Genomic DNA, 14,547 nt, shown 5'->3' on the forward strand with positions numbered 1-14,547 from the left:
CCACTCATTACAAAATGTTTTTATGTAGTTGGGCAAGGGGCATGAAAGGACAATAAATGAGATTTTACATTACAATCTTACATTCTGTTTCTCCAGACACAAAAAAAACAAAGTTTAAGACAGTATATTAAGCTGGGAAAGCAATCCAGGTAAAAAGGGAGTTTTTTCTTTTAGGAGGGGTTTTATTTTTGTTTAGGTTTTTTGACAGAAATATATTTGTTTTGTACCAGATGAGAAAGCCATTGAAAAAAATCCAGCTATTTAAAATGTTAGGAAGACTCCAATTTTTAGAAGTTCTAAACTGAAGAAAACAGACAGGAAGGAATTCTGTTAAAAATGTAGTCTCCCCGCTCCCCCATTTATTTTTAGTAAGCTATTTATATGTTATTTCAAAAGACAAAAAATACAGGAATTGAATAATGAATCATGTAGAAAAGATGGAATGTTTTAAAGTATATCAAATCATGCTAGAAAAAAGTCCATGAAAATGAGCACCAAAGAGACAGTTAAGTGTAGAATAAAATATGGGCCTCTTTTATCTAGCATTTATCCAAGAGGAATGTAATTTAGAGATTTTTGGCATAATTAAAAAAAACATAAAACCTACAAAGGTATATTATAGAAAAACAAAGTATCACAATATATTATTGAGATCCATAGAGAAAAGATGTATGAGATTTGTACATGTGAATCTAGTTCTTCACTTACAACAAATGAATTCTGCTTTTATTATTATTATTATTATTTATTTTATTAAGGTCTCACTCTAAAATTATTGTGTATTATAATATCAATTTATTTTTAATTAAATAACATTTGTAGGGAATAGCACTAAAGTCTGGAAGTCCAGAGAAGAGAATTCAAGTGACAAAAACTCAGTCCATCAGTGAGCTCCGCATGGCTGGGCCTCTATGCTAGCATGGCACAGGAGTCCATCTGCATGAAGGTCATTGTAGGTTCAAGGCAAAAGTTTAATAATTTTCTGCAGCAGTTGATTTGTTTTAGAGAGATCAATTTCCACCAAACCCCAGCCAACTGTTACATCTTCATGCCATGCTCATTATCTAGTTCTGGTTGGGGTAGAAATATTACAATATAACAACAGAAGGCTTTTTATTGGTATATTTTATCTGTTCAGTGAGCAAAATTGTGATTGTGCTACAAACCCTAAGCAAAGGGTAGTGCATTCATAGAATACCAGGGTTGGAAGGGACTTCAGGAGATCATCTAGTCCAATTCCCTAGACAGATTTTTGCCCTTGATCCCTAAATGGTCCCCTCAAGGACTGAACTCACAACTCTGGATTTAGCAGGCCAATGCTCAAACCACTGAGCTATCTCTCCCATGTGCATTGTTGTGCTGCCCTAGAAATAGACCAGGGAACATTCCCTTTCTACTGTAGTGGGGAGTGTGGGAATTAGGGTGGTGTTACCTGTGCCAACCCTGTACCTGCACTATCTATATTTTTAACAATGAGGATCAGTAACCACTGGAAGAATTTACCAAGGTTGGTGGTGGATTCTCCATCACTGACAATTTTTAAATCAAGACTGGATGTTAATCTAAAAAATATGCTCCAATTCAAACAGGAATTAATTTAGGGAAGTCCTGTGGCTTGTATCATACAGGAGGTCAGACTAGATGATACCAGTGGCTTTATAATCTGTGAATCTATGGACCTGGAGCAAATTACTTCTTCCAGCACACTGATGCAGTTGCATTGGTCAGAGCCCCCACTCACCCACCTGTGAAAGCAGCTCTCCCACCCAAGATGCTATCCATGATGTATAGTCAAGAGTTATGCTGTGCCAGCCTTCATGAAAGTGTTTGATTGACCATAATCTGGCCCATTATATTTTAAGATGACTCAGTTCCAGCCAATAAAGTTAAAAGAGCTGAAACTTTAACTGATAGTTCTTCAATCACAATTAGTTGGGAATACCCAGAATCCAAACATTTGTAGATTTGATAATTTTTTCCATAAATTCTGGTTTACTATGAATAGAACATTATCTCTGATAAGTGCTCCAGTTAGAGCTTTAGTGCTATCATTCTCTTCATAAAAATCCTGGATTTTATCATCCAGCTCATTGATTTATTTCTTCTATTGCTGTACTACATTGTTCTAAACTTACTATTTTATTTCAAATCAGAGTCTAATTTTGTTTGAAGAGTTTATTACAGAGCCATTAAAATCAGAATGTGGTGAAGAAAGAGAACTGGATTTCTGTTCTACTGATTTAACTGCTTCTGAAGCAGATGCAAGTTAAGGGTATCACAGTGGCAAATGTGGGGTTTCTGCTGTCCACAGTATTAGCACCGCTTGGAGTGGCAACCAGTTCAGTGGTAGGATATTTGGTCAGACTGCCTCCTTTTTTTATCTTTCTGTCACCTCTTTGGAAGCAAAAGGATGAAAAGAAGGGGAGCCAGGAAGATTAGATTTTTTTTTTAATATCTCCCTCTTAAAATAGAAATGCTTGGCTACAAGTAAGCCTCTCTGCAGAGAAATTCCAGAGAACAACAAGAAATGGAGAGAAACCCTTAGACTTCAAAAGGGAAAAAGAGGAAGGAATAACTTTATTTCACATAGATATAGATATGACAACAGAAAAGTGTCATGTAGTGAAAGCTCTGATGAAAATGGACTTAACCTTGCTCTCTATATGTCAGGGAGGGAGAGTGACTTTATCTCTGTTTTATTTCTCTCTCTCTCTCCCCTGAAGCTTGTGAGTGTTCCCACCTTGGTAATAATTGTGATCCAGTCACTGGCCGCTGTGTGTGCCCTCCCAATACCATAGGAGAGAAGTGTGATAAATGTGCACCAAATTACTGGGGTCATGACATTGTCAGTGGGTGCAAGGTGAGTGGATCTCTTATTTTCTCTCTGTGTGTTCCATGCTTTCTATGGGGTAAAGTACAGTAGTTTGAAGCTACAGTGCAATTCTAGGCTTGTAAAGAGCCACATGGTTGCATTTGTGAGTTTTGGTATCAATCAGGGCAGGTGCTAATGACGTGTATCTGGATACTACAGACTGTCCTGGCATGCAATCTGTTATTTGCTGCATCAGCAGATCTGTTTGTACCATACATTCATCCATGCTGAAGCTGTTGGATATTGTTTGTTTATGATTTCTGTATTATAGGGAAGATTACTGTCACAGTTCAGGGCAACTGTACTTGTATTCCCCACTCTGGTCCATCAAGGGCACCCACTCTTAGTCTTGTAGCACTCCAGCGATCACCTCTCTTGGGCGGAGACCCACATTTCTCTCCCTACTGATGGGCAGGCTGCACAGCTCCCTGCCTGCACTGTGAATTCATCAGGAACACAGACTGATTCTGGAAGCCGCTTTGCCTTCCTTCCTCAGGGACTATAAACAGCAGAACTGCCCACAGTTAAGTTACCATGCAGCTCTTTCAAAGCAAGTGCATTTCTCCTTAAGATGAAAGCACTACAGAGAAAACACACTAAAAATAATAACAGAACCTACACACATGCTAATAAGCTTACTAGAGATCACACCCTGACTGCAGGAAGGGCTCTGGCACGTGACCAGCCCTGCAAACTCCACCTAGGGGGTTGCCAGTGATTACAAGTTCATAATCACCATGGCACACAACACTCATGAATCTGAGAGCATCTCCTTTATACAGTCTGGGTCTTTGACTTGGTAATAATTGGCAATTAAAAAGTGCTTTCTAAACCGGGTTGTATGCTCTTATTTTAAGAGATGTGTAAACCTTCTTATGAGCATCTAAATCCCACAAGAGTTTGTCACAAGAGTTAAGAAAGAGAAAGAAGGGAAGGAGAAGAGAAGAAAGGAGAGGGAATGAAAAGATGAGAGGATGTGAGACAGGCAGGGGGAGGATTTGAAAGATATGGTAATGACATGCACTGAAGTAAGGTGAGTATCATTCAGCCAAGGCTGAAAACTAGTGACAGTGAATATTATGCCACATTCAAATATCTGCTCCTCTCTGCCACTCACCTTGACAAAATGGGATTTAATACTGCTGCAATTATGCCAGAAGAGAGTGCATTGCCTGAACATAGTCATATACCCATTAATGACCTTCCTTAAAGGGTTGTTTCTCATCTAGCTCAAGCTACTAACTAATTATGTAGAGTCTTTTCTGTGTGTGTTTAAAGCTCCTCTTGTAAAAATCTTTGTCTTTCTGCTACAGTATAGAATGCTTGGCTTGAAACCAGCCTAATAGGGGTGAAGACCCTTGTCTGAGTTGTGGAATCCATTCTCTGTTTGTGTTTTGTATGAGTATATTAGCATGGCAGCTGCTATGGCACTACCTAAATTAATAATGATATATCAGTCACATCTTCCCTTCTGGTGTGTTGCAACTAATTTCTCCAAGGTGAGGTGTGAATGCCCATGCCACTTGAGCTCTTAGTAGAGCAGGTTTCAGAGTCTCTCATAACTCTCAGGCTGCAGAATGCTGCATAAAACTGGTTCCTTGTAAAAGAAACATATGTGATTGTTATTTAGGTTTTGATATTGTACCCCGAGCTATCTCTGTGTGTGGTGAACAATTTGTTCTCTGGGATTTATCTTCCAGCATAACTTATTGAATAAGTCTACTGCTTTGAAAAGGTTTTAATTCTTAGACTGTACAGCAGCCTGTCAAACATTTGCTAACCATTAGTGTTTCTGTTGCAGTCAGTAAAGATTGAGTGCATATCTGTCATATAAATGACCTGTGCTGTGAGCAGGTCTTTTGAATTCAGATGGGATGCTGTAGCTAGTCATGTTAACAAAATTTTAATTTTGAGTGGAAACTAAATCTGCAAATTTTGTCCCTCTCCCTGCCAGCTTTACCTCTTTAATTTTAGTGAGCGTGTGTCCATGCCAGTTACTGTGGCAACTTGTACTATTGGCACTGGAACAATGTTGCTATTGCAGGCAAAGTTTTCTTGATATGAGGCTCCCATCCTACCACTGATTAAATTGAATGTTCTCTGCTAGCATTACCAATACTACTGAGGGATTGATTCTTCTACTCTTTGAAGGTCTTCAGCTTCTCTTACTACCTGCTTTTCTATAGGACCCTTTACAAAGTCAGTTCTGTCTGCACTGTGAAATGTGTTGTCCTTGCACTGGAACATAATTAATAACCATTGCACTAGCCCTGGTGAGATTCAATGGTATTGGGATTGAGACCTATGACAGCTACAGTTCTGGCAGTGTTGTCTAAGACTGACCTGTGCCAGATGTCAAGATTTGTTTGTGGGTTTAACAAAGCACATTATATTTCTCGCTCTGCTACCTCACACCCGGCTACTAGACTGGTTCATTTACAATGCATAAGCCTCAAGTGATAAATAAAATATGATTGAAACAATATTGTAAATACATGTACTTTCACTCTTGGCCCCTCCCTTATCCGAACTAGATTGCGGCCTTCTGATACAGATGCACTGCTGTTAACACTGGAAATACATTCATGTATACGAACTCCCAAGTAACCTGTGTTCATCTATGGCTGCAAATGACAAGACTTCCTACAAGAAATGTGATTAAAATCTATTGTGGTGTCTCTCTTCTTTATAGGCCTGTGACTGCAGTGTGGTTGGATCCCTCAGTTTCCAGTGTAACCTAGATACAGGGTGCTGCTCCTGCCACCCTAAATTCTCTGGGGACAAATGCACGCAGTGCAGACCGGGATACTGGAAATACCCACAGTGCATTCCCTGTGACTGCTTGCTGGCAGGGACTGATCCTCAGACTTGTGATGCAGAGATGGAACAATGTTCATGTGTTGATGGTACAGGGCAATGTAGCTGCAAGGTAAGGAAATGAGGTATGCAAGCTGACTTAATGGTGCCACTGGAACCTGCTTCAAAATTAATGGGAGTTAAGTGTTACATTATGTTGCTCTTTCTTCTACTAACGTTTAATAAAGCACGTTCCCAAATGTGGCCTCAACATAGATTTTTTTCCCTATTTTATGTTTTTCTTCCTGTCCTTACAGAACTGTTACCATGATGACCATATTCAGTGCACAGAACCAGCTCTTTAGCCAATTAGAGTGAGTTTTTGGGTGATAGCAACATTTGGGCCATATCCCATAGTCCTTAATTAATCCTTACTGGGACGTTGACTTCAATGGGAGCTTTGTTCAGTAAGGGCTATAGAATTTGTCACATTAATACTCATCTCATCGAAGTGACTCCATTTTAGGATCCTTCGTTCTGTTTCAACATCCAGACGTGGAGAGAGTAGAGAGCTAGTGATTAAGGAAGAGGGAACTGAAATTACTATTATTGCTTGAGAATTCTTTTACCAAATGGACATTAGTTGACACATTTTAAGCCTAAAGTATAGCTCCCAAAGGGAGAAAGGGGGGTTTACAAAGCCTTATAAAGAAATGTTTTCTCTGGCTGGTTGGTTTTTTAAATTTTGATGAAAGCAGTTGTTTTAATTTATGTGATCCTATATAAGAACCAGAAACCGTAACTGAGTATGAGCAAAAGCAGTGACATTGACCATTTAAGGCTGATAGAAAAAAAGTTAAACAAATGGTGTAAATGAAATTAGATAGTCAGTATTATTTCAATTTTAATACTCTGATTTGGTGTTGGTAATAGAAATAGAGATTTTTTTCCCCTGGCATGTTTTATATTGACATTGTTTTTTAAATAAAATATTCAGCTCTTTAATATTGCCTGTGAGTTTTAAAATGCCACAGAATTGGTATAAAAATCCTTTCAAAAAGGCTCAGTGTAAATGATTGGTATATCCAGTGCTACACAGTCTAGCTTTCTTTATTGGGAATAATGGCGTAGTGGAATTAAAAGTATTGACATTGCAACAGTGAATAGCTGCACATTTCAGCCCTTTAAATATTATTCAATGATGCAGAAAAACAATCAGACGAAGAAAGAAAGTGGGAACATTTTTCCACCCTTGATATTTCTATAAAAATAAATTCCTCAGCTAGTACAGTTAGTACCATACCTTAATTATTCTGATGTGTCAAGATAAACTCATAGCAGACAAAAGATTTGATTAACCCATCAATTTTGGAGGGCATAATTTCACTGATTTTATCAATAAGCTGTTAAGCACTCCATATCAAAAGTGCAATTTGTTTTCCTCCAACATGGAGCCAGCATCCTCTGCCCATACTTATTTAGTGGATAGAGGAATGAGATATGTGTGATTGGAGGCTGAAAACCTTAAGCCTTAAAGTTTTCCTTAAATCTACTGTTCTGATCCAAACCCCTTTATTGTGCGTGGGATGTGGGGCAGGGGGTTGGTTTTGTTTTTTGGTGTGTCTAAATAAAGCTTTTCCCCATGCTCTCTCTCTTGCAGGTTAACGTGGAAGGTGTCCGTTGTGACAGGTGCAGGTCTGGAATGTTTGGACTCTATGCCAAAAACCCACTTGGCTGCAACAGCTGCTATTGCTTTGGCCTAACTGCTCAGTGCAGTGAGGCAAAGGGGCTGATCCGCATGTGGGTGAGTAGGGAACTGCTGAGCCGTGTAATGTGATAATGTTGTTTCCTGCTGGCTTCTTTTAGTCAGGCACAGAGAGGTAGCTAGGAAATGGCAACACGTTTAAGCAATCTTTTCCCCTGAGTACTTTGAGAAGTAGAGAGAGGAGCATGTTCCATTAGACAATCAGGGTCAAAGTATTAAAAGAAAATTGTTTGATAGTGTAATAGATGTCAAGCCAAAGTAAAGCTATTAAAACCCAGTAAAAAGCAGTGTACTCAAGTGTGGGAAAATTGTACTGTGACGATCCAGTGCAACAGAGCACTGACACAGAGATGAGAATCTGAACTTGTTGCACAGTTTCCCTAGCCATATACCAGGGTCATTGTTGCTTGTTGTTAAATATGTCAATTTGTTTTGATTAACTTCTCATTTTTCCCCTTATAAATTTTTTTTAAAGTCGTGCTTCTGACAGATGCTAATCTATTTAAATCATGGGTTGGTGGGTGGAGCCCACTTGAACAACAAAAGACCTATCCCCTCAGAAGAGAAGGGTACCACAGATCCCATGCTGGATTGACAGTCCTGGTGACTGAAGTCCGCTGTTTATCTCTAGCACTTTTTCTTTCTCCTGGTAGACGGAGAGAGATTCCAGATGAGCTGTGTTGGTGCAGCTTTTTCATCCAACATGGGTTGGGTTGAAAGAAAGGTGATAAAACCAGTCATGCCACAGAGCTAATGAAAGCATCAATCCTTTTGCAAACTTTGTTTTGGTCTTTACATGATGGTATAAAGCTGAAGCGTTATTTAAAGCTGTTCCCGTTTCTTTATTCACCCTTCTTTGAATTCTGAGATTTAAACAGGACTTTGCAGATTCACATCGTAGGCTACCTAGGCCTTTATAGTTTTGAATACTTCAGTCTATCTCAAAACAGAATCATTGCCATTTGAAAAGCCACAAATTCACAAACTTCATGCGACTGATGAAAATCTTTAATGTAGTTCACGTATGTAAACCATTTTCTTGCTGGCTGATGTACTTGGTGAAAGGTGGCAAGACCCACCTCCAGGAACATGACTTTGAAGTTGGCAGATGGAAAGAGTGCTTCTGTGTCCTGTCACTGCACAGCAGCTCCTGAGAATACAATCAGCACAATAATTGAATACCATGCTGGGCCTCTCCTCTTCCTCAGTGCCCAAATGGCATCTTGTGAAACCCAGATGTGATTTTTCATTAGCTTAATTGTTGTTCCTGACTCCTTAGCATTATGTTGTCTGCATTTCTGCTTTTTATTTTATTGTTCTCTCTGTGTTTGTCCAGCTTGTCGCATGCTTTCTATGAACAATCTCGGTAATTCTGGGCAGAAGTTTTCTTTTGACCACAGCAGTAATTTGGATGGCATATTATTGATTTTCTTTCAGCGAGGTTGCTAACATCTAAATAGTTGTAGAATACCATTACATTATTCAATCAGTGTAACTTTGGGGCTCACACAGTTTTTAGTGTGTTTGAGAACACAGTACTTTGAATTTTAAGTGAAAGAGATGCAAGTGGAGCTGCGCAGTACAAGAGTTCATACACTTGCCTGAGACCCAAAACAGATTAGAACTGGAAAAGGAGATTATTTTTATTGTGGTACAGGTTCACATAAACAATTAATCAGCCTACATCTTGGAAAAACTTCCTCATTTCCACTCCCCCTTCCCGCCCTAAACCTGCTGAAGCATGCTCAGAACAGCCTTAGGGCTGCCAACAGTAAATATGTATTCTCACACTGGCCACTAGGTTTCACCAATCATAACAAAAATACCTAAAACATTATACTCCTTTCCCTCTTAATCATTATTAATAATAAACATAAAGCATTAACCCTGCAACAACAAAACAAAATATCCTGACTAATTGGCTGAGTACACTACCTCAAACCTCAGGCAAGTGCAAGGGATTTTTCTGCCATCTCTAGCATAATTGCCTTACCTTTGGGCTCCCCTGAAACCCCTTCCACTTGGTTCCCCAAGAATTCAGTTTCGTTACTCAGGTTCTTTTATTTGGCATACAGGAAAGCTACAGTGAGTTGATCGGACTCAAACATAGGTGGGTGGAGGTGGGTCAGATCTCATATCCAACGTTACACAGCAAACTTCTTACTTTATTACATTTACACATGACATTACATTTACTATGCATTGCATCACATGTTTTGGATTGGCGTGGTCACTTTGTAGGGACCAATCCCTGCACAGCATGCTCTGTCCACACACTGTCCATGCACAACTTATTCCTTACTTCATCTTATATTTCAGGTATATCTTACCCATTGTTATCTTGACCACTGTAAATGGTTCCCTGGATGTTCTCCCTTATTTTAGTTAAAACAGACATTCTGTTTCCAGCCTGCTGATCCATTTACCTCCTTAATTGCGTCTCCCAAGAAATGAGTCCTCATCCATGTCCATTACTCATGTCAAGCCAGGCCTACAACTTACTAATATAAGTCCAGTCTATCTGTAGGTTTGGGAGATTTTCTGGAACTGTGCAATGGAAACACCTGTGATCCTTGATCAGTAACAGGTGCAGAAGGACTTTCTGATAATACAACCATCTCTACAGACTTAATGTCCAAGTCTTTTCTAGTGGTTGATATGAGGTCCACAGCAATTTCACTATTTCTGGATGTAGCAATTGAGTAGTCCAGGGGTCCCCAACGCTCCCTAATGCGCCCACGTCCTTGCCGGCGGTCGAGCATCTGCCAAAATGCTGCCGAATTTTGGTGGTGACGCCTCTCGATGACACCACTTGCCGCTGACAAGAGGTATCATCGAGAGGTGTCACCTCCAAAATGCCGCTGAAATTCGACGGCGTTTCGGCGGATGCTCCACCACTGCCACAGTCCTTCATCCATCAATATCCAAAGGAGAATTATCTACTGGTGACGTCTCATGGTACTGCAGATGAACATGACTGTGATATGTATGAATGTGCCTCCCATCTGATAACTCAGTTACCCAAGAAAGTGGTTTTGCATGTGCTGTGATGCGAACAGATAACCAGTTCATGCCATAAGACCATATACTGTATTATGTGCACCTAATGTTCTTGGTGACGCTCAGACATCATAGCATAACTTTTGTGCTGCCTGATTTTCCTTCAGCTTAGCAGCATTAACAGTGTAGAGTTTCAAAATGAGTTCTTAGTTTCCTTCCCATTAAGAGTTGCTGCAGGTGACTTTCCTTTTTTGGCTAGTGACATCATGCAATAGTTGAAAAGAAGACTGGCCAGTTTGGCTTCTATGTCATCTTCTGCATTCCTTCTTCTTTTATGATTTGGACAGCCCATTCTACTAGATCATTTGAGGAAAAGTGTTTGGTGCAGTTCTACTGTATTTGATGCTGTTCCCTCCCCCCCCGCCCCGATAAATTCCTGAAATACAACACTAGTGAGCTGGGGACCATTGTCACTCGTCACTGTCTCAAGCAATCAGAAAATGGAAAATGTAAGTCAAAGTGTATCTAGTGTAGCCTCAGCTGTGGAGGAGGGAATTACATATGCTTCAGTCCATTTTGAATGAACACCAATTATTATTAAAAACACTTTCTCCATAAATGAACCAGCATAGTCTACATGAAGTCTCGCCTAGGATCACTGAAGCCACCCCCATGAGTGCAAAGGAACTTTCAGTGGCGCATGGCAGCTAGATTGTGCAACAGTGTGTGGTTTGCCAACAGTCTCGATTTTCTGATCCATTCCCGGGCACCACACACAACTAAACGTGACCCCCTTCATGTGAACAATGCCAGGATGTGCTTCATGTAACAACTTCAGTACCACTGATGTACTTACTGGAGGTATGATTACTCAGGACTGTAATAATAAGCACCCAACCTGGACACTTAAAGAATCCTTTAGGGAGTAGTAATATTGGAGCTCTGTGCTTACTCTCTCTGTCCAGCCAGTTGTAACCATTCTCTGCACTCATGACAATAATGGGTCTCTCTCTGTCTCTCTTTTTGTCTCTGCTGCCTCAATTAGAGAAGTGGACAGTAGTACAATAAAGAGAATGGTTCCTGTAGGTTGAGGTACTCTGGGCTGGCTATCTGGTAAAGGAAGTCTACTCCGAGCATCTCAATGCTTTTCCAGGTTTATAATCAAACTCATAATCATAAGCTGATAAGGTGAGAGCCCATCTCTGAATTCTGGCAGATACTATCAGGGGTACAGGTTTGTGTTCACCAAACGTATCTTTCTGAGGTTTATGGTCTGGGTATAACAAAATGCCTGCCATATAGGTAAGAGTGAAACTTCTTTACCCCCCAAAGACTACTGCTAGCTCTTCTTATTCTGGTTTGGGGAAAAAATTCTGCTGGAACTAGTGACCTTGTTGCATAACTAATTGGATGCTCATACCCATCTCATATTCAGTGGGCTAGTACCACTTCCATGCCGTATGATAAGGCATCACAATACAATGCCTGTTTTTTCTTTTATGCTTTTATAATGAACTAAAGAGTTTGACTGTAGCAATTAGAACTGAAAAGGGAAATATTTTATTGTGGAACAGGACCACACAGACAGCTAATCAGTCTCCATCTTAGAAAAAAATCCTCACATCCCTCCAACTCAGTGGAACATGCTCAGTACAGCCTTAGAGCTTCTAACAGTAAATAGTTATTCTCACATTGGCTGCCCGGTGACTGTAAGTGTAACAAAAATGCCTATATTACACCTGTCTACCCTGTAGGTCTAGCTCTCAAGTGAAAATAAGAGGTGTGTTTCATCTTAACATAAGATTCTCAGACTCTGAACAGAGGTGTGGCCCAGAACTGACATAACAGACATATAAAAGTCTTATGAACAAGCTGCATTGGCAGAGGTCTGTGAAGAGCTTGCAGATACGTGCTCATATCACACTGTATTTGGCTCTAGCCAGTGCTGCTTTTTCCTTGCTTTCATGAGCACTAAATGCAAAGGGCTAGATGCCGGAACTCTTACAGTGCGCAACATTTGCTCAAATAGTTCTATTTAGTGGGACTACTCACATGACTAAAGGCTCCACAATCTAATGTGAAAGTATGTACAACCAGTTTTTAAGAGAATAAAAAGTAAAAGAATAACAAGACTTTGCCTACGTGAAAAAGCTTGAAAAAATAAACTGTTTTTTCTTTTTAATCCCTTTAATATGTGTAGCTGACCTTGAAGCCGGAACAGATGGTTCTGCCACTGGTAGATGAAAACCTTCAGGACAGTACTACCAGAGGGGTTGTATTCCAGCATCCAGAGATAGTAGCTAACATTGAACTGGTGATGCAAGATCTCCAATCAGAACCTATTTACTGGAAACTTCCAGAGCAGTTTGAAGGACGAAAGGTAAGACGATTCCTTTGAATTCTGACAAAAATTGACATTTTAGAAATGCTTCTGATTCCTCTATTGGGAAAATCACAGCAAACTGGAAGGTGCTTGCAAAGAATAAATATTTTTGTCATTACCATTTGTCATGGCAAAATTGTCACAAAAATAATAGGAAATTCTATTAATTGTCATAAAAACTTGGAATCCCATAACATCAATACTATCTTAAACTAGATATTTAATCATACAAATATATAAGAAATATGCTACTAATGGGAATTTTATTGTCCAGGGCAGGCAATGATAGCCAACAGATCTGTCAGGAATTCCAGATTTTAGCTTGTGATTTTATTTATTTGCAGAAGATGGAGCTTTTCACAAAACTACTATTTAAGAAAGCAGAAGGATTGTATTAAGTTAATATTTCACTCTGTTGACTCCCTGCCTCTCCCAATCTGACAGAAATGTTACACAAGCTTTATATGTCTTGTGTAGACACAGTTTGTTGAAAATGTTTGAAACAGTCTTCTCTCTGGGCCTTTTGCACCTCTGTGGCTCTATTGTGTGTTGCATTTTGAAGTCCCCTGATTGGGCTCATGGGAATATTGATATTCCCACAGACTCTCACAAAGAGGGACATTTGTTTTTACAGTTCTGCAGAAACAGATTACCTTCATGTATGTCTGTGCACAATCCTTGATCTCCCTGTGTTCCAAGTAGCACATGCCTCTGTATACACACACACACACAAACACACGCACACTCACAGTCTCATGTATCTATTCATCCATTTGTAATACTTACATATCCATCAGATATGCACAGAGATATATTTGTAGCTAACTGTAACTGGTATCTCTGTTTGCTTTGTTAGCTGACTGCCTATGGAGGGAAACTAAAATATGCTATCTACTTTGAAGCACGTGAGGAGACGGGTTTTGCTACCTATAATCCCCAGGTCATCATCAAAGGTGGACCTCCCACAATAACTAGAACTATCATCCGGCATGTGGCTGCCCCTTTGATTGGTCAGCTGACAAGACATGAGATAGAGATGACAGAGGTAATGTTTTAGTCTGTTCTGTTTCAGAATGTTAACCTTTGGTTCTGTTGATACCGTTAACTGATTGACTTTTGTCCTACTGTTTCCTTCAGCATGAATGGAGATATCATGGTGATGACCCAAGAGTCAGTAGTACTGTGACACGTGAGGACTTCATGGATGTGCTGTACAACATTCATTACATTCTTATTAAGGCTTCTCATGGCAGTATCATGAGACAAAGCAGGTAACAATTTCATGCAATAGCCTGAAATACTGCAGTCATCCCAGCTAATTCACTTGAGACTTCAAATTGAATTTTTAATCCAGGCACAAAATCAGTGGGACGTAAAGCTGGAGAAGTTGGAGAAAGGCACTGTTTTAAGAGAAAACCATAAGTATTGTAGCCAAATGAGACTTATATTCTCAGTATCCCAAAGCCAAGAAAAAACCAAAAAATATATTTTGTAAACAGATTTGAATGCTATGCAAATATTATGCTATTATATAAATATGAATTTTGGCCTGTGAAACATTTGTCTCTTGGCAATCAGTAGTGAATAAGTGATTAGTGATTCAAATAGTGCCCACTTAAAAAGACACTTATGCCAATATAGTAGAGGCAGATAAAAGTAATAGGCTACAAATATCTCTATCTAGATATAGAATTTCAAGAAGGTACTACTATGGTGGTAGAACTAAAAAGA

The 14,547-nt window shown here is 39.5% G+C and overlaps 1 protein-coding gene across 1 annotated transcript in view; it reads left to right on the top strand.

Annotated features, from left to right (window-relative positions):
* LAMA2 (laminin subunit alpha 2) overlaps positions 1 to 14,547 on the top strand; it is a 377,975-nt gene that overhangs the window by 212,199 nt on the left and 151,229 nt on the right. Inside the window, exons 24-29 of the mRNA XM_030558337.1 lie at positions 2,724 to 2,860; positions 5,565 to 5,801; positions 7,329 to 7,472; positions 12,634 to 12,813; positions 13,673 to 13,861; positions 13,954 to 14,087. Coding sequence (XP_030414197.1) covers positions 2,724 to 2,860; positions 5,565 to 5,801; positions 7,329 to 7,472; positions 12,634 to 12,813; positions 13,673 to 13,861; positions 13,954 to 14,087 — 1,021 coding nt within the window. The remainder of the gene's footprint in view (positions 1 to 2,723; positions 2,861 to 5,564; positions 5,802 to 7,328; positions 7,473 to 12,633; positions 12,814 to 13,672; positions 13,862 to 13,953; positions 14,088 to 14,547) is intronic.

The sequence above is a fragment of the Gopherus evgoodei genome, chromosome 3, assembly GCF_007399415.2.
Source record: "Gopherus evgoodei ecotype Sinaloan lineage chromosome 3, rGopEvg1_v1.p, whole genome shotgun sequence".
NCBI classification, from domain to species: domain Eukaryota; kingdom Metazoa; phylum Chordata; order Testudines; family Testudinidae; genus Gopherus; species Gopherus evgoodei.